Genomic DNA, 20295 nt, shown 5'->3' with positions numbered 1-20295 from the left:
AACAGTGGCCCCTGTTGACATTCTGTCCTTTCTTATGGCTGTAACCAAAAGTTAGAGCGTTTGTGTATGTCATTGTTGTATAATCATTAGTGTATAAGATATATTGATTACTGTATCTCTTACCCTTGCTTTTGGCTCATTTGGGAGTTCAGCTCTTAGGCCACTGCCATATTCTCAAAAAGTCAGATGCTTCAATTATATACTGTCTAATTTGTTGGTTGTTTTGGATAAAGGCATGTAAATAAGTGCATTGTTATGTTTAAGACACAATCATGGAGAAGGCCATGTCCTAATAGGCTTTTCCTGCTTGATTTCTCTGAGTGTGAAGACTTCTGATGCTTGTCTTAATCATGAGCCCTTATGATTTGAATGTATTTGCATCTGTATAGGTCATTTGTTTCAAAGGCTGAAATCACAGCTTGCAGTTGCACTTACATGTCTATATGCTGTCCTTTAAGTGTCTGAATTGACACACAGACCTTTTGGAGCCACTAGTCTGTCAGATGACAGGCTGCTCAGAGCCAGGTGCAGAAGAGTGGAAGGAATAACACCCAGTGATTAGTCAGTTAAATTTCTCAGCAGTGAAGCTTAGCCTGCCTATAAATTACATTGTCATGTAACAAAATAAATACTGTGTTCAGGTGTTTTAAGAAATGAAAAGTTTGATGTTTAACATAATGAAAGCCTCATTCCTGTATTTTCCAGGGTGCCTACCATCATGACAACGCAGGCGCCAACATTTACACAACCGCTTCAGAGCGTTGTGGCACTTGAGGGTAGTGCTGCAACGTTCGAAGCTCAAGTTAGTGGTAAGTAAAAGTCACTTTCTTTCTTTCTTTCTTTCTTTCTTTCTTTCTTTCTTTCTTTCTTTCTTTCTTTCTTTCTTTCTTTCTTTCTTTCTTTTCTTCCTTCCTTCCTCCCTTCCTTCCTGATGGACTGTTAATAAACTCCATTTCCATTTCCCTTAGTTTTATATTGCATTTTCTGTTTCCTTCAGGTAATCCAGTTCCTGAGGTGAGCTGGTTTCGTGATGGCCAGGTTCTTTCCACTGCTGCTCTGCCCGGCGCTCAGATCTCGTTCAGCGAAGGCCGCGCTGTTCTGAGGATCCCCGCCGTGACAGCTGCACACAGTGGAAGATTTTCTGTGAGAGCCACCAATGGCGCTGGACAAGCCACTAGCACTGCTGAACTCCTGGTTACAGGTGAATAATTTACTCTGAATATTGATAAATACCATAATCTATTTTAAAAAGTAAATACTAAACCTGTCTTTTCTCTACAGCGGAAACTGCGCCACCAACCTTTATTCAGAGACTACAAAGCATAACTGTGAGACAAGGAAAACAAGTGAGACTGGACGTCCGTGTGACAGGAATCCCTACACCTGTGGTGAAGTTTTACAGAGAGGGAGCTGAGATTCAGAGCTCAGCTGACTTTCAGATTGTACAAGATGGAGACCTTTACAGTTTGTTGATTGCCGAGGCTTTTCCTGAAGACTCTGGTACATACTCAGTTATTTCCTCCAACAGCAGTGGACGTGCCACTTCAACTGCAGAACTACTGGTTCAAGGTAAATTTATGGACATGTTTTACTTAACTCACTTCATTAAATGTTGCATTTATCTGCAATTTACTTGTTTAATGTTACTACATCAGTATGCTACAGTATACTTTACTATGTGTTATTTCAGGCGAAGAAGTTGCAGTGCCTGCTAAGAAGACTAAGACAGTTGTTTCAACCTCTCAGATTTCACAGAGCAAGGTGGAAAAGGTAATTGGAATCCAAACAGTTACTGTATTTGAATAATATTCACATTGTACCCTAACCAGTAGACAGACCTAGCTCAAAATAATATGCTACTATTTGATTCTTCTCGATTATCACTCAATTGAATGAAAACAGAAATTTTAAAATGAATTTACAAATCATCACTTCAAATTGCTATTGTCCTAAACCAAAGATTAGTGAATAATCCAGCCTTGTATTTCATTCATAGAAAGTGGAGGCTCATTTTGAGTCATCAGCCATGATAGAAATGCAAATAGAGGGAGGTGTTGAGATGGAACATTTGGCTCACAAGACACCCCCTCGTGTGCCTGGAAAACCAACCTCAATGTCCCCACCACCAGCTTCAGCAGTTTCAAAGGTTGCAGCTGCTCGCCACCAGTCACCTTCCCCTGTAAGACATGTTAAGGCTCCAACCCCCACACCTGTGAGGTAAAGTGCTTTTCCTTTTCCTCAAGGGCCTTATTCTTTAAGGTTGTCCATAAAATTTCATTAAATCATGTTTTTTTTTATATTTAAAAAGTGTTTTGTTTTCTCTCTTTTAGGCCTGGTTCCCCAACTACAAGAGTGTCCGTGTCCCCTATCAGACCAGTGAAATCTCCATTAACTACACGCAAGTATGTCACACAGGCTGCTGATGTTTTGCCTCCATGGAAGCAGGAAGGCTATGTAGCAGATTCCAGCTATACTACAATGTCTACTGGATCCACATATGTACAGTCCTCTTCAACACATGTCCAAAAAGAACAGTGGGAAGGCTCTTTTGCCATGCAGCAACAGATCAGTGGAGCAATTATCAAAGAGGTGAGAAATTTCTGTCTTTTAATTGAACATTTGCAGCCCCTAGTGGTAAAACAACTGAGATGCAGCTGGGTGATACCTGTGTGGCTGCAGAAAGAGTTCTCAAAGACAAATAAACAAACTACAGCTAGTAGAATAGAAAACACACATACAATAAGGAATATAATGTAGCTGTGTATGCTTTTAGTTTCTGCAGGTTATGTGAGAGTGCTTATGTTTCATTGAAGTCGACTTGTTAATACTGCAGTAGCAACCATGGGCCAGGCTCAGTATGAGCAGCTTGCTGTAAAAATATTTAAGCTTTCATTGTGGAGGCAAACCAGTCAATTTTGCTTTTCGGGAGGAGATTGTGGTGCTGTTTCTACAGGAAGTAGAAATTATTAAGTAGATCCACATTACCTATAATACTGAGCTGTCCTGGAATCATTTAGTCTGCATCCATACAACCCAGAATATCATTACAGGTAATCTAAGTAAGACTTTGAAACATGTTTGATATATTTAGCAAAGGACATAAAGAAGCCAAACAGAATGTAATTGTGCAAATCTGAACCTTGCCATGAGCTGCACTTTTATTTGAAATGCTGGGTCATACAGTATTCAGTGAAGTGTGGGACCTTGTGGAAGTGGTCTTTATTTTTTATGGTCTTTATTTTTTATTTTTTATCTACAGTGCTTAATAATGGGATATTATTGAATATTGGAGACCTGTTCTTAAGAACTGCTGGTTTAGTACTAAAGATCATGATACTCACACTGAACATCCTTTCAGCACATATAGTAATTTTTGACTTTATAGCATACAATTGTGGAAGAGAAATGATTTTACATTATCTAGTATCATTCCAGAAGTGGACGGGTTACTTTTTGAGTATGGTTCCTTCTTACCACTGTCACCATTGCCTGTCTACCTGTCTATTATATAAGGATATAAATCTACATAGGAGTGTCTGTAATGCTACATTAGGAAAATGATTATTAAAAAGTGTTTTACAAATGAAACTGAACTGAATTTAATATTATTCTAATCTTAATCTATAAACCAATAGATGATTCTGGAGAAAAAAAACTTTAGGATCAACAGTGTTGAAAACATCAGCGAATATAATGTTGTTGTTGATGAAGCTAACAGTAAGAGTGAATTTGCAGACTCTGTTACTAGTACATCTAATACTGAAAACAGTATTGAACAATGGGATGATACTGGAAACAGTGTTGAAAGTATGAACAGTATTTTCAGAGAGTTGACCACCACTAATTCTACTCTAAATGAGGATGAAGTGGAGGTACACTGCTGTGGTCAGTTTATATTATTTAAATCATATCAGATTTTGACTATCTTTAATATAATACAAATGTTTGAAAAATATAGATGATATCAGATTTTGAGGACACTGCAGCCTTGATGATTCCAGAGGAAGAGGATTTGAATGAAAATGATGACAGTTATTCCAATGGTGCTCTAACAGGACAAACAGCACAGGAGACCAGCCCTAACTGTGAAACTTGGGCTTGTCTGGAGGAGGTAGTAAGCTAATGTGTGATACAAGCACTTTGCTGTCACTCTCACACTTTGGAGAGTTTGCCCAAAATGCCTCATAGTCATACACTGCTTTCACCTTGTTGACTTCCTGTATTGTTATATATTGTCACTTTCCTTTGACATTAAGCATGAACTGATTATTATGTTTTTCTCACCTTTGTTTGTCATATCTGGGAACGTTTCTACCTTGGATAAGATTGCACCAGTGTAATTCATGTACAAAATCCTGATCAATTATACTTACTGTCTTATTAGACATAGTGAAATCAGTCCAGTTAATGTTGCTACTGCATGTTTTGCTGGTTAATAAGCCTAATTTTGTCTAATTTAACAGTGAATAACATATTATTAGTGTGTTTTATACCACAACCTCTCAAACCTTTTGTAATCAAGGACCTGTTTTACTCTGAAATAAGTTCCATGGACCCCCTCAGTACATTATTTAAATGTATTCAATTATAATTTGTCTATTTCTTTTAGTCTTTGATTTTTCTTATTGTGATTTTATTTGTTTTCTTTTTAGAACACATTAGATTCAAGTCAAATCTTAATTGTTTTTGAGTTTTGGATGAAACCCATTTTATAAAAGTGACCAGTTCAAAGGCCTAATAATTATTTAATCTCAAAATTATTTATAAAAATGTTAATAATGTTAATAATTGTGGGTTATGATTTCCATGGCTGTAAATCAAATTAAATTAAACAAAATCACAGACTACTTATGGCTAAAATAAATCATAGTGAAAACAAATATTAGACAACTGTATTTTACATTCACATAAAAATGAAATTTGACACCATTATTCATGGTGCTGTCATTGGTTTTGATCAGGTCATAATAGCTGGCTCTGCTATTGGGATATTGTAGCAAGCACATCATTTGCATTCATTGTGTGGATGTGGGTGTTATATTGTCACCACCATACTCACAGCACTTTTCCTTCATATTATCTGTCATTTCAGCTGTGATAAAACATACTTTGTTGCTGTTAATCTGTATCATTTGCTAAAAGGGAGGGTCTGATTGCATATTTTTCAGGTTGTGGAGGCTGCAATGATCCCTTCACACACACAAGTGCAAGTGATGCCACCAACAGTTGTGGCTGTAAGTATTTAGTTTCAATTAATTCTTTAATCTTGATTCAACCAGTTGACTTTCCACATTTTTTAAGAAAATAAATACATTCCCATTCCTGTTCTACAGAGCTTGAAGAACCTGACTGTTACTGAGGGAGAGTCTGTGACTCTGGAGTGCCAGATCTCGGGCCACCCCACACCAGGTATTATGTGGTTCAGAGAGGACTACAGGATTGAAAACTCTATTGACTTCCAGATCACATATGAGCAAGGATATGCCCGTTTAGTGATCCGTGAGGCCTTTGCTGAAGATAGTGGACGTTTCACTTGCACTGCAACAAACGAGGCTGGAACAATCAGTACCTCCTGCTACCTGCTTGTGCAAGGTAAAAATACAGGGTTGCAATATACCAAATAGATGTAACATGCAAAAACTTTTATGAACATAGATTTATTTATTCACTTTTAATTTATTTTTACAGTCTCTGAGGAAATTGAGAGTCGGGAGGATCCGACTGCTGTTTCTGAACATGTCGAAGTATCTATACAAGAAAGACAGTAAGTGTGCTATACCCTTGTATAAGTTGCTTTTGCAATGTTTAACTGTTTTAAAATGATTATCTAGTCCATCAAGCAAGCCAAAATTATTTCAATGTAGTTACTCTTGATGAAAGACTGTGTTGTGCCATCATTAGAGTTATTTCGGTTTCCTGTTGCACAGAATGGTATTTTGCTTTCTCCGTATTCCATGCAAAGAAAGAAAGCTTTATTTTTTTCACTGCTTATTGAGTTACCAATGTGTTAATGAAAAGAATAATCTTGCCAGGATTGCAGCTGAAGCCAGACAAGAGACCAGGTCAGAATTCAGTGCTGTATCTGAATCTGTTGACACTGGAGCAGCTGTGGCTCCATTCTTTGTGAGGAAGCCAACAGTGCAGAAACTTGTGGAAGGTGATAGAGTTGTCTTTGAATGCCAGATTGGAGGTAGTCCGAAACCTCACATCTACTGGAAAAAGAATGGAGTTCCACTCACTACTGGATACAGGTATTTTTTTTTTTTACAAGCAATTATGTTGGTATGAAAATGACATTAGCATACAGTGTTTGAAGTATGAATGTTAACAGTGTGTTGATTTTTTTTTGCTCTAACAGATATAGAGTTGCTTATAATAAAGAAACAGGTCAATGCAAATTGGAGATTTCTATGACATTTTCTGATGATGCTGGAGAATACATAGTATTTGCCAGGAACCAGCTTGGAGAGGCATCTGCATCAGCTATGCTGCTTAATGAAGGTTGGTCATTAAGTCGCTATATTTAGTACACACACACACACACACACACCTATCTATCTATCTATCTATCTATCTATCTATCTATCTATCTATCTATCTATCTATCTATCTATCTGTCTGTCTGTCTATCTATATTATATTATATTATATTATATTATATTATATTATATTATATTATATTATATTATATTATATTATATTATATTATATTATATTATATTATATTTTTTTTATAATTATATTATCAATTTTTCAATTCATATTACAGAGGCATATGAAGCTTACATGAAAGAACACGAAGTAGCATATAAGACTGAAGTGACTACAACAGTGGAACCCAGAGTTGGAGATGTTCCACCAGTATTTACAAATGAAATTGAAAAAGAGCAGTTATTCATTCAGAGGAAAATGGCTAAACAAGCACAAATGACATTCACCTCTGAGCAGGTTTGTAAAACTTATTTTTTTATATACTATTTTCTTACAGTTTCAACTTTCTTGTTTATTATATCCAGGTCTAATGATGTTGTCATTTCCCAGGAGTTCCAAATATCTTCTGTTGAGCAGAGGTTCATGTATGAGATTGAGTGTCATCTTCTTAAGATTACTTACCAAAAATTGCTGGCTGATGATGGGGAGCAGATGGCCATGGCCATTTCTGAGCATGAGTGTGTATCCCCAGTTTTTACCACTCCAGTGAAAAATTACAAACTCAGAGAAGGAATGAGTGCTACATTGCACTTTAAAATGTCAGGAACACCACTTCCTAAAGTAAGCAACTCAACTGCCGAAATCTAAAAATATATACATCTCCTAATGTTTTAAAAATGTATTTTTATACTTACCATATATTCTAATTTGCAGATTGCATGGTATAAAGATGGCAAACGCATAAGACATGGAGACCACTACCAAATGGAGGTTCTTAAAGACGGTAGAGCCAGTCTACGTCTTCCTGAGGTTCTGCCAGAGGATGAGGGAATCTACACTGCTCTGATTATTAACATTAAGGGTAATGCTGTCAGCTCTGGCAAGTTGCATGTGGAATTAGCTGATACAGATATACAGCCACGGTACCGTCAACCAGAAACAGCTCAGAGAATAAGGTAAAGTCCATTTGATGACCATAAAATGTTGTTGGTTTGCAAGAATGCATGCAGAATGAATTTACTGATATATGGTTATTTTCTCATTTTGATTTACTTACATACTAAAAGCTCTTTTTGTTAAATAAGCTATTTATAAGCAATGTTTTAAAATTCCAATATATTACTTATTACAATAGATACAAACTATAAAGATTAAATGCAATTTTTTAAATGATAAAAGCACAACAACAGCTTTTAAGCTGCTTTGTAATTAATGAAGTAAAGTTGTGATCAGACCTTCCCAAAAACATTGTATATACAGTGATAGAGACTTGTGTATGTTGTGTTACTTTCAATGAGGATTTCTGTTTTTTGATACAATTCAGATCCACATCGCCACGCTCTACCAGTCGTTCTCCTGCTCGCAGACTGGATGAGACTGATGAAGCCCAACTTGAAAGGCTTTATAAGCCTGTATTTATCACAAAACCTTCTTCCTTTAAGTGCTCTGAGGGACAAACTGCAAGATTTGATCTGAAAGTTGTAGGAAGGCCCATGCCTGAAACTTACTGGTTCCATAACGGTATGTTGAATAACAACTCTAAAGTTGCTGAATTGAATTAGACACATTTGTAACCCTGTAAATTTTTATCTTGTATAGAGAACTAAATGTTTTTTTCTTTTAATCAGGACAACAAGTGGTGAATGACTACACCCACAAGATTGTGGTAAAGGAAGATGGAACTCAGTCATTGATTGTGGTTCCTGCTATGCCTCATGACTCTGGAGAATGGACAGTTGTTGCTCAAAACAGAGCTGGAAAAACCTCTGTTTCTATGACTCTCTCTGTTGAAGGTCTGTACTTTTTATTGTGCCTACCTTTTTGCTTTCTGGTTGGAAAACCTTTGTAAATATTAAAGTATATCATTACTTCTGTCATGTTAATTTTAGCTAAGGAAAACTTGGTGAGACCCCAGTTTGTTGAGAAGTTGAAGAACATTAGTGTTAAAGCAGGCAGCTTGGTTGAATTGGCGGTTAAAGCAATTGGCTCGCCTCTCCCTGACATTGTTTGGCTGAAGAACAGTGATATCATCACCCCACAGAAGCATCCACACATCAGGTGAGCATTTTTGTAGCAATAAATAGTACTCCTTGATTATGATCATTGTTTTGACCAATATCAATCTAAACATTTGAAATTGTGCTTGTTTATAGAATTGAGGGTGGTAAAGGGGAGGCTTCTTTCAAGATCTCCCAGAGTTCTGGCTCTGATACTGCATGGTACACTGCTACAGCTATTAACAAAGCTGGCCGAGATACCACTCGCTGCAAAGTTAATGTTGAAGTGGAGGCAGCAGGACCTCAGCCAGAGAGAAAGCTTGTTATTCCTAAAGGAACTTACAAAGCTAAGGAAATTGCTGCACCAGAGTTGGAGCCACTGCATCTTCGTTATGGTCAGGAACAATGGGAGGAGGGTGACCTTTATGACAAGGAGAAGCAGCAGAAACCTCAGTTTAAAAAGAAACTGACATCTGTCAGACTAAAGCAGTTTGGTCCTGTACATTTTGAATGCAGACTCACCCCTATTGGTGATCCCACAATGATTGTTGAGTGGCTGCATGATGGCAAGCCCCTGGAAGCTGCTAACAGACTACGTATGGTCAATGAGTTTGGATATTGCAGTCTTGACTATGAAGCTGCTTATGCCAGAGACAGTGGTGTCATCACATGCAGAGCTACCAACAAGTATGGTGTTGACCAGACCTCAGCCACCCTGATTGTGAAAGATGAGAAGAGCCTTGTTGAGGAAAGTCAGTTACCTGAGGGTAGGAGGGGACCGAGAATAGATGAAATTGAGCGCATTGCTCATGAGGGAGGTCCTACTGGAGTTACTGGAGATGAAACAACAGAGAAAACTAAGCCTGAAATTGTACTGCTTCCAGAGCCCATTAGAGTACTGGAGGGGGACACAGCTAAATTCCGTTGTAGAGTAACTGGATACCCAACACCAAAAGTCAACTGGTACCTGAATGGAAAGCTTATTCGCAAGAGCAAAAGATTCAGACTACAGTATGATGGCATTCACTACCTTGAGATTGTGGACTGCAAGTCTTATGATTCAGGAGATGTCAAAGTTATGGCAGAGAATCCTGAAGGTGCCATTGAGCATGTTGTGAAGTTTGAGATTCAACAAAGGGAGGACTTCCGAACAGTTCTGCGTCGGGCCCCAGAAATTAAGCCTCCTCCAACTGTTCAAGAGCATGGTAGAGTGTCCTTTGAGGTTATTAAACCAGAGAAGTCCTCAGAAATCTCCAAAGAGTCAAAAGAGGTGGTGAAGCTAAGGAAAACAGAGAGGGTAGTCCATGAGAAATTAACAGAGGAAACTGAAGAACTAAGAAGCAAATTTAAACGCAGGACTCAGGAAGGCTACTATGAAGCAATTACTGCAGTTGAACTAAAGTCCCGTAAGAGAGACGAGTCCTATGAAGATATGCTTAGGAAGAGAAAAGATGAACTCCTTCATCATACCAAAGAACTAACTGAGGCTGAAAAGAAAAGGGAAGAAGAGGAACATAAACTCACAATTCCCAAAATCAGACCAGATAAAATAGTACTTTCACCCAGTATGGAGGCTCCAAAAATTCTGGAACGTATTCAGAGTCAGACAGTTGCCCAAGGAGATGAAGTACGGTTCCATTGCAGAGTAGTTGGTAAACCAGATCCAGAATGTCAGTGGTTCAAGAATGGGGTTTTGCTGGAAAAATCAGACCGAATTTACTGGTACTGGCCTGAGGACCATGTCTGTGAACTGGTCTTTAGAGATGTGTCTACTGAAGATTCTGCTAGTATCATGGTCAAAGCCATGAACATTGCAGGAGAGACCTCAAGCCATGCATTCTTACTGATTCAAGGTAACTTTTTAGTAGTATAGCTAGAATTATTAAAATATTCTGAATATTTCCTTCACTGATTTTTTTTTATTTCTGTGTTACTATCCACTACATGATTGCCTCCCTTTTTATTTCAGGAAAACAAGTTGTATCATTTTCCCAAATGCTAGAAGATCAGAATGCCAAAGAAAAAGACACGATGGTGACCTTTGAATGTGAGACCAATGAGCCTTTTGTCAAGGTCAAATGGCTGAAGAACAATGCAGAGATTTTCTCTGGAGACAAATACAGGATGCACTCTGACAGAAAGGTGCATTTCATGTCTGTACTGATCATCAACATGAGTGATGAAGCAGAATATAGTTGTGTAATCGCTGATGATGACAACATAAGAACAACTGCAAGACTTCTTGTTGAAGGTAATGGTGTTTAGCAAAAAATAAAATGTTTTATATGTGATAGTATTTTAGCCTAGTAAACCCCATTTCTTATATTTATAATTCTGTGGGCCATAAAATTGGTCGTGTTGTATATTCTTTGTGGCTGATTTATTTTAATTGCTAAATAGGTGCACCACTTGAAATTGTGAAGAATCTTGAAAATACAGAAGTACCAGAGTCATATGCAGGGGAGTTTGAGTGTGAAGTGTCCCGAGAAGATGCTGAAGGCACTTGGTATTTTGAGAACAAAGAAATTACTCCTAGCCTAAAATATGTTGTGTCCTCCCGTCGTGGTCGCCACAGCCTATCTGTTAAGGATGTGAAAAAAGAGGACCAAGGCAAATACACTTTCAAAGTGGGTGACTTGAAGACAAGTGCTTCCCTTAAGATGAAATGTAAGTATTCTTGAAACAGTTCCAAGAGATTAGGAACTGTATTTCTAAGAAAATAATAGGGCTTTCTGCCTCTGTATTTTTCATAACAATGAAATTTTCTTTTTAATCTAGTGCGCCCAGTTACACTGATGCAAGGCCTATCTGATTTGACAATCTGTGAGGGTGATATTGCCCAGCTGGAGGTACGATTCTCTCAGGAAAATGTGGAGGGAACTTGGATGAAGAATGGTCTGGCCATCTCTGCCACAGATAGAATTCATATTGTAATCGACAAACTGAACTATAAGCTTCTAATTGAAGATGCTAATAAAGATGACACTGGAACATACTCCTTTGTTGTCCCCAACCAAGACATTTCCACAAGTGGAAAACTTATTGTTCAAGGTAAAGTGCGCAAACAGTGTCTGGTGGTTATACATACAATTGTTTTAAGTAATATGGGACTATTTGAATGGATAAATTTAATCTTTATTTCTTTACAGCTATTGACTTTTTGACACCATTAAAGGATATTTCTTCAGTAGAGGGTACAAAGTCTGTTTTTGAGGCCAAGATTACTGCAGCTGATGTAAGCTCTGTGAAATGGTATCACAGTGACGAACTGGTGATACCCAATGACAGAATACAAATGGTTGCAAAAGGTTCTAAACAACGTCTAGTGTTGAACAGGACCTATGCTTCTGATGAAGGACAATACAAGATGGTTGTTGGCCGTGTTGAATCAACATGTAAACTGACAGTTCAAGGTATGTTCTGCGTAGTTAAAAAAAAATAATGTAATGTAATTTGGAAATAAAATAAACAATAAAATCACATTAAATTTTTGTGGTTTTCAGAAATCAACATTGTAAAGCACATGGAGGACCGTGTTTGTACAGAGACTCAGAATGTCACATTTGAGGTTGAAGTATCTCATACTGGAATTGATGCTCTCTGGACATTTAAGAATCAACCTCTAAAGGTTGGTCCCAAATACAAAATTGAGAGCAAAGGTACCCACTATAGCCTCACTGTCCTTAATGCCATGAAGGATGAAGAAGGAGAGTATGTCTTTGCTGCTGGTGAGAAGACATCCAGTGCAAAACTTATAGTTTCAGGTATACAAGTTTTCTCATAATATTTGTTATTAAAGGCCATTTGGGAGCTATGTCTCTAGTTATGTTGCAACTGTTAACATTCTGTTTACATACCATAGGGTAAATATAATATGACTTCTTGTTTTTCTCCCTTTAGGTGGTGCCATAAGCAGGCCACTTTGTGATTTGACAGTAGCAGAGTCCCAGACAGCTGTATTAGAATGTGAAGTTGCAAGTGCATCTGCTGAGGGAAAGTGGTTTAAGAATGGGCAACGTGTTAACTTCAGTGACAATGTCAGGAGTGAACAGAATGGGACTGTGAGAAGCCTTGTCATTGATATTACCAGACCCCAAGATATTGGAGAGTATACATACCAGGTTGCAAACTCTAAGACATCTGCCAACCTGAAGGTTGAAGGTACATTCAAGTTTACTATATATTTTATTCTGGTTTAATTAATTTTTGATTGTATTCCGATTACTAATAGTTAAATGTTATTTTATAGCTGTTAAGATCAAAAAGACCATGAAGAACCAAACTGTGATTGAGACACAAGAGGCTGTGTTCAGCCTTGAACTCACTCACTGGGATGTGAAAGGGTCCCAGTGGATCAAAAATGGAGTTGAAATCCTTCCTAGTGACAAATATGAAATCAAAGTAGATGGCGTGGTTCACACCCTGAAAATTAAAAATTGTAGCACCCAGGATGAATCTGTTTATGGATTTAAACTTGGAAAGCTGTCTGCTAATTCAAGACTCAATGTTGAGAGTAAGTATTTGCCCATTGATGCTTTTACACAAATGTGTTCATAGACTGATCTTTTAAAATTTGATCTCTCTTTTAGCTATCAAAGTTGTGAAGAAGCCTAAGGATGTAACATCATTGATTGGTGGCACTGCTTCCTTTGAGATGAGCCTATCACATGATGACATTCCTGTTAAGTGGATGTTTAATAACCAAGAACTCAAGCCAAGCTCAAATATTAAGATACTTTCAGAAAGAAAAGCCCACAAGCTGCTTATTCAGAATGTGGAAGAAAGCATGGCAGGAGAATATATTGCTGCCATTGGACATTTGCAGTGTAATGCACACCTACATGTTGAATGTATGTAAACTTTTTACATTCTATAAAGTAGACGTCCTCATGTACTGGCATACAAGATGCATAATAATGTTTATCTTACCATTTATTTAGCTCTGAGGGTCACAAAGCCCTTGAGGAATATTGAGATTCCAGAGACCCAGGTGGCCACATTTGAATGTGAAGTTTCACATTTTAATGTCCCATCCACATGGCTGAAAAATGGAGATGAGATTGAAATGAGCGAGAAGTTCGGAAGTGTGGTACAGGGCAAGCTCCACCAACTGAAGATCATGAATGCTAGCATAGATGATGCTGCAGAATACACATTTGTATGTGGAAATGACGGAGTCTCAGCCGAACTGACCGTTAGCCGTAAGTTAGTTTGCAGTTCTCTATATGGCTGTTTTTTGCTTTATGTCAATGATAGAACATGTATCTGTACCTTTTTTTTTTTTTTAAATCTTTTAGCCATTCAAATTACCTCCATGCTCAAAGACCTCAATGCTCAAGAAAAGGATACCATTACATTTGAAGTGACTGTCAGTTATGAGGGTATCACCCACAAATGGCTGAAGAATGGTGTAGAGATTAGATCCAGTGACAGATGCCAGATTCGTTCCAAACAGCTCACTCACTCTCTCACAATCCGCAATGTGCACTTTGGGGATAGTGCAGAGTACAAGTTTGTGGCAGGATCTGCTCAGACATCAGCGAAGCTGTTCGTTGAGGGTAACCTTTTAAATTCTAATTGGTATAGCCAATTTAAGTTATCGTCAATTTTGTTTCATCATGACGATGCACTTTTTCTGCTTCTTAGCTCGTGTCATTGACTTTACAAAACACATCAAAGATATCAAGGTCACTGAGAAGAAAAAGGCAATCTTTGAATGTGAACTCTCTGAGCCCAATGTTCAAGTCACATGGATGAAAGATGGGCAGGAACTTGAATTATCTGACAGGTATTGTAACTTAATGTATTTTTACAATTTCATTAGGTAACACATCATACTGTCATATACTTAATGTTGTTGACAATGTAAAAATTTGAAATATTTAGGTATAAAGCTACCACAGAAAAATGCCTTCAGCGTTTGATGATCCAGAGCATCCGCATGTCTGATGCTGGCGAATACTCTGTGGTTGCTGGCTCAAGCATTTCCAAAGCTCACCTCACAGTAGAGGGCAAGGATGTTCACATCTCTGAGCCTGCTGAGAAAGACATAAAGGTAAGTTTTACCTTATTATTACTTGCAACTGAAATAATAGCTATAGATTCAAATGTGCATGCCCATTTTTATAACTTTTTCCTCACACTCTAGGTGGTTGAGAAACAAAGAGCCACTTTTGAGTTTGAAGTCAGTGAGGATGATATTGAAGGACGCTGGTTGAGAAACGGTGTTGAGATCCAATTCTCTCAAGAGACGCGTTTCAATTATGTGACTATTAGAAAGGTTCATCGATTGACAATTGCTGAAACTTACCAGAGTGATGCCGGGGAATATACTTTTATTGCTGGGAAGAACAGGAGCACAGTGAATTTACATATCAACAGTGAGTGTTTTTACCAACAGCTCATCCAATTATGGTTTATATATTTAAGGATTGCAAAGAATTGCATATTTTAACACTGACAAAATCTGGAAGGATTTGACATGGAATTAAATATCTACTGTCAAAATAAAAACAAAGCTTCATATCTCAGAGCCTGCTTTGTTTTGTTTCTTTGTTTGTTTGTTTTTTTGTTTGCCCGTAGCTATTTACTTCCAAATCATATCCTTCCAGATTTTGTTTAGGGGAGAAATATGCAGTTCATTAATATAAATATTTTAGTGAGTTTTGTTTGGATACTATTATCTCTTCCAAGTCTTAATTACCTTTTAAACACAATTCAGTTCCTGAGCCTCCCCAGATCATCAGGCATATGGAGCCTTTGTCTGTTGAGGCTGGCAAACCTGCACGCTTTTCTGTGGAAGTGACTGGCATCCCTGAGCCCCAGGTCTCCTGGTATAAAAACTCTCAGGCATTATCTCCTGGTTTCAAGTGTAAATTTCAGAGGGAAGGAAATGAACACACTTTGTTGCTCATTGAAGTCTTCCCAGAGGATGCAGCTCAGTACACCTGTGAAGCCAGAAATGACTTTGGTCAGGCTACCAGTTCAGCTGTACTCAATGTAGAAGGTATGTTTGTAGAAAAAAAGGAAAAAGGTTCAAGAAAAAAAGTGAATTAAAGAAACAAGCTTTGTTTCAAACTTAAAGTTTGCTAACATTTGCATTTCCCCTTAATCAGTCTCCGAAGTGGTTTCTCCAGATGTTGTTGTTCCAATATCCCCACCTTTGATAATATCTCCTATACATGATGTATCAGTTGAAGAAGGAGAGTCTGCCAAGTTCCAGTGCCATGTCTCTGGAGAAGGTAAGGCAAGATAATTTGTCAAAAATGACTGAGACATCCTCAATTTACTCTATAGGACAAAATATGCAAGAAGTACTAAATATTTACTGACAATTTTAATAGACTAAGTATTAGATAAGAAATATCATATGTTCTATGCAATATGTACAATAATTGTATTTTTAATACGTAACAGTGAGGGTTAAGGGCTAAGAGCACAACTTTTATGTAAGCGCACAAGGGCTAAGAGCATAAGGGATTTTATCACACATACTTCCAATCAATAGCACAATAACCCAATTCCTTACCCTTTAATCTAATTTTCTGTTTCCAAATGAATGTTAATCAAGCATTCAAGCTGTTGTTATATAATAACATAATACTAACTATTATCTTTGTTAAAAAAATGATATACTTCCAAACTTCTACTTGACTCAGAATAAAATGATTGCTAATCAGTTTAAAATTTCCTCTGTCTTTTTGTAGGTCTAAATGTTACTTGGTACTGCAATGATAAAGAGATTAAGCCATCAGACAACCTCAGAATGTCCCAGTATGATGCCAGCTGCCAGCTGGAGATTGTCAGAGTCTATGCTGAGAACGAAGGCCCATATTCCTGTGTTGCTCGCAATTCCTCAGGGATGGTCTCTTGTTCAGCAGTTTTGAGAATCAATGGTCAGTTTGTCATTTTTTACATGCAGAAATATAACATACCTCACAAAAATATAATATTTTTATAATCTTTTTAAAAATATTTTTGTAATTATAATCATATCTATTTTGTGTTTTTTATTTGCAATAAGGAATAATTTAGCATGTAGCATGCTTAATCAGATTATTACATTGTTTGAACAAAACTATTTAAGATTTGCCAGCCCAAATCTGGAGGACTGGGGTACAACACAGTTTGACTACATTCACATTACAAGCTTTATTGCTTTTTGCTCAAATCCAATCTTTCTGCTTTAATGGTTCACTTTTGTGTTTGTAAGTGAACCTTAATTGTCATCAGTGTGGACAACATCTCTCCTATGAAAGTACTTGCATGTGCACATTTTCAAAAGCAATAACATTCATAGAACAGGCATGTTAAGCAAACATGGTCACTACATATTTTGCCTCGTTGATCTTACCTTTTCTTTCGCCTTGCAACCAAATATGCCTGTAGGCCTTGCTCTACCATTTGACTACATGATTTCAGAAGGGGTGTTACACAATTATCTGGATTGACTTAATTCCCCAAACACTGAGAAAGTATTTCACCGTCCCTCTACCGACTACAGTCACAATTGCTCTTATATTCTTTACTTTTCTTTCTTTTTTTCCTTCTCACTGGTAACACTGGATGCTGACTGGTGGTATGCGCATGTGTAGTGAAGTTTGATGTGCACTGTTGAAGACACGTGTGTATCACAGAAGTTGTACAGTGGCTCATAGCAGTGTCACGCGGCAGTTTTATCATCTTGCACTGAATGTCTTGCTGATACCTGGGGACTGTCTTATGGCAAACTCTTATAACTCTTACTACCATAAATGCACTGCTTTTTCAACATCTTCATCTCCAGTAGTAAAAAGAGGCCTGGCTGGTCTTGGATACCACCACAATCTTTATTTAATTAATCAATGGTGAGTGTTGCAGGAATATATAGATGTGTGTCTCACAGTAGTGGCTTAGTGTCAATGACTACCATCAACAGATTAGCAACAGTTTTTGCTCTTACTTCTGCTGCAATGCATTCGCATGGCCACATATCACATATGTATCCTATCTAGGGTCACATATGAAAGTGGCTCAAATCTGATTTTGGCAACGCATCAGATTAGTGCCACCTAAAACCTGTAATGGGAATGTAGCCTTAGGTAATTTACCTGCTCTTAAGTAATTATTTATTAATTATTTGTATTGGTGGGCAGGAAAGTCACCACACTGTGCTAGACTTGGCCCTCCAGATGGTACACAGACTGCAACACAGCACCTTTTCGACTCTACCAACCTCAGACTGTTCTAATGAACTCTTCAGAATCAAGAATATAACATAAAAGACTGACATGATTGTTTCATCTTATTTTTTATTGCTCAGATCACAGTGTGAAAACCATAAGTAGGCAAAGTGCATCAAGCAATGAAGTATCTCTTTTGGAGGGGATCACTTCTCACACCTTGACTGAGACTCATTCTTCTTCCACTGTTCAAACATTTGAAATGGTGTCCACTGTGGAAACATACTCAACATCTGTGAGCAAAAGCATCACGGTCCAACAACACATGTCTTCAGTGGGAGATTACGCTAGCAAACCTGCTTTAACTTTAAAAATGAATGATCTCATAGTCAGCCTGGGTGACATGGCTCAATTCAACTGCTCTTTCACTGGGGAGCCTCTTACTGAAATTGTATGGGACCATAATGGAAGGACGCTCACAAATACAGAGAGAGTACAATGTATGGATCATGGAGGGGTCTTGTCTCTTATCATACTCAATGTGCAACTCGCAGATGAAGGAAGTTATGGCTGTACTGTTAAAAATGAAAATGGCGAGAATCGAACAACTGCACGGCTCACGGTAGAAGGTGCTTACAGATTTTTATTTTATCTTTGATGTCCATTTCATCCTATTCTGCGTAATGCTTGTGTTTAATTTTAAACCTGCATTATCATTGACATTTTAATATATTGGATAATCCTGTAAATAGTCTAATCATTGACAAGCTTAGCCTAACATCATTCTATAATCAAACTAACATTTATTAAGCAATTTTAAAATTTCCTCTTACTGATAAATAATCCCTAATACTTTTCCATAACTTTATTCTCACTCAGCTAAAGAAGTAGACACAAAAGCAGAAACCCCCATCCCTTCTGACTCTGTCAGTAAATCTTCCAAAAGTGAAAGTGAATCCAGTACAAAGATATCTGAGAAAGAAAAACAGGAGTACATCCAGAGCATTGGACCATTAAATACCTCTTCCCTGAGAGCAAGCTGGCAGATAAGCAAACAGTACTACCCTGACGTGGTACCCTTGGTGGATCATGTTTTATATGAAACGATTCAGCCAGAGTTTCTTATGAAACTACCCCAAGAAACCATTGCACAGCAGCAAGACAATATCTCTCTTTATTGTATAATAAAAGGAATCCCCTCTCCATATGTGATCTGGCTACACAACCAGTTGATGGTTGAAGAGTCACGCTCATACTCACTGAAGCATGATGGACCCTTGTGCTGCTTAAATGTAATGAATATTGGTCCCAGGCAAGGAGGCACTTACACATGCAAAATAATCAATGCTGCAGGAGACAATGAGTGCAGCACCCAACTCAGTGTGAAGACAGGTTGGCACTTGCATGCTTTGCTTCTTATAATTCTTTCTGGATATACTTCTATAGGAAATATTATTCTTACTCTTGTTCTAAATAGGTAATACATACATATATATATATATCTTATCTCAAAACATTGCAGCACAAAAGAATGTGTAGAGAAATGTCTGTGCTGGACATCCTACAAGGGTGTCCTTCAAGGAAGGTGTATATACAGTTTAATGAACTGCAATTTTTACCCTGGAATCACATGACTTTACTTTCCAGACTCTAACTTTTTTTTTTCCAGACTCTAATTTTTTATTTTTTTTTATTTCACAGTGCCAAGTGTGGAGGAACCTGTGCATGTGGAAGAAGTCAAAGGTAAACTAAGTTATCAAATATCTTCTTCTTTGTCTTATGGTTAGTAGTAATGACAACATACTAGTAAAATGCCTATTATATTGCGAAGGTATATACAGTATTCTTGGTGATGTACTTGCACAAAATAGCTTTGATTTTATATATGTATCCACAAAGCACATTCTGTTTGCAAATGACTAACAATTACCTATAACATAAATTGGTTCTTCTGTAAAATATTCTGATATAAAATGTACGTTTTGTGCACAGATCTTTCTAGCATGGCTGTGTGTACAGAAGAGGACTCTTACACCACAATCAAAACATTTGAACTTGTGCCAGAATCTAAATTATATTCAGAAACATTAGAGAAAAAAATAGAAAAGCCAGTTTTTGTAACCAAACTCTCCCCAGCAATTGTAACTGTGGGAAACACAGCTAAATTTACTGCAGTTGTAGCTGGATTTCCAAAACCTGTTGTTCAGTGGTACCACAATGGTCAAGTAATAACCACCTCATCTATTTATACATTTGTGCAAGAGAATGAAGAATATACTCTGGTTATAAGCAATGTTAAAAAGGAATTAGAGGGAGAGTATAGTTGTTCTGCAAGCAACAGGTTTGGCAAATCAACATGTGCGTCCTATCTTCATGTTAAAGTAAAAGACACAAAAAAAGTAGAACAGACCATCTGTCAACCTCCATATTTTACAAAAGAAATTGAGTCTGTGCAGTGCACAGTTGGAGGCCAGGCTATTTTTGAA

At 37.5% G+C, this 20295-nt stretch overlaps 1 protein-coding gene across 7 annotated transcripts in view; it reads left to right on the top strand.

Moving 5' to 3' along the window:
• Nucleotides 1-20295, top strand: part of ttn.1 (titin, tandem duplicate 1) — a 137078-nt gene that overhangs the window by 1782 nt on the left and 115001 nt on the right. For 6 of the 7 annotated variants that reach the window (XM_058391678.1, XM_058391677.1, XM_058391675.1 and 3 more), the window contains exons 2-38: nucleotides 706-809; nucleotides 998-1201; nucleotides 1282-1569; nucleotides 1691-1770; nucleotides 1997-2217; nucleotides 2331-2589; nucleotides 5169-5234; nucleotides 5334-5592; nucleotides 5689-5764; nucleotides 6033-6251; nucleotides 6359-6501; nucleotides 6770-6948; nucleotides 7042-7272; nucleotides 7366-7607; nucleotides 7976-8172; nucleotides 8280-8444; nucleotides 8541-8709; nucleotides 8805-10501; nucleotides 10618-10899; nucleotides 11049-11315; nucleotides 11427-11699; nucleotides 11798-12061; nucleotides 12152-12412; nucleotides 12549-12809; nucleotides 12898-13161; nucleotides 13238-13498; nucleotides 13589-13849; nucleotides 13946-14206; nucleotides 14295-14436; nucleotides 14535-14703; nucleotides 14797-15028; nucleotides 15370-15654; nucleotides 15764-15889; nucleotides 16355-16543; nucleotides 17950-18438; nucleotides 18689-19201; nucleotides 19511-19552. In XM_058391678.1, the coding sequence (XP_058247661.1) occupies nucleotides 719-809; nucleotides 998-1201; nucleotides 1282-1569; nucleotides 1691-1770; nucleotides 1997-2217; nucleotides 2331-2589; nucleotides 5169-5234; nucleotides 5334-5592; nucleotides 5689-5764; nucleotides 6033-6251; nucleotides 6359-6501; nucleotides 6770-6948; nucleotides 7042-7272; nucleotides 7366-7607; nucleotides 7976-8172; nucleotides 8280-8444; nucleotides 8541-8709; nucleotides 8805-10501; nucleotides 10618-10899; nucleotides 11049-11315; nucleotides 11427-11699; nucleotides 11798-12061; nucleotides 12152-12412; nucleotides 12549-12809; nucleotides 12898-13161; nucleotides 13238-13498; nucleotides 13589-13849; nucleotides 13946-14206; nucleotides 14295-14436; nucleotides 14535-14703; nucleotides 14797-15028; nucleotides 15370-15654; nucleotides 15764-15889; nucleotides 16355-16543; nucleotides 17950-18438; nucleotides 18689-19201; nucleotides 19511-19552 (9628 nt within the window). In that variant the 5' untranslated portion in view covers nucleotides 706-718. The remainder of the gene's footprint in view (nucleotides 1-705; nucleotides 810-997; nucleotides 1202-1281; nucleotides 1570-1690; nucleotides 1771-1996; nucleotides 2218-2330; nucleotides 2590-5168; nucleotides 5235-5333; nucleotides 5593-5688; nucleotides 5765-6032; nucleotides 6252-6358; nucleotides 6502-6769; nucleotides 6949-7041; nucleotides 7273-7365; nucleotides 7608-7975; nucleotides 8173-8279; nucleotides 8445-8540; nucleotides 8710-8804; nucleotides 10502-10617; nucleotides 10900-11048; nucleotides 11316-11426; nucleotides 11700-11797; nucleotides 12062-12151; nucleotides 12413-12548; nucleotides 12810-12897; nucleotides 13162-13237; nucleotides 13499-13588; nucleotides 13850-13945; nucleotides 14207-14294; nucleotides 14437-14534; nucleotides 14704-14796; nucleotides 15029-15369; nucleotides 15655-15763; nucleotides 15890-16354; nucleotides 16544-17949; nucleotides 18439-18688; nucleotides 19202-19510; nucleotides 19553-20295) is intronic. The other variant, XM_058391679.1, reaches the window with a different exon arrangement.

This window comes from Hemibagrus wyckioides, linkage group LG06, assembly GCF_019097595.1.
Source record: "Hemibagrus wyckioides isolate EC202008001 linkage group LG06, SWU_Hwy_1.0, whole genome shotgun sequence".
Taxonomy (NCBI): Eukaryota; Metazoa; Chordata; class Actinopteri; order Siluriformes; family Bagridae; genus Hemibagrus; species Hemibagrus wyckioides.
This window is presented reverse-complemented; position numbering and strand designations above follow the sequence as displayed.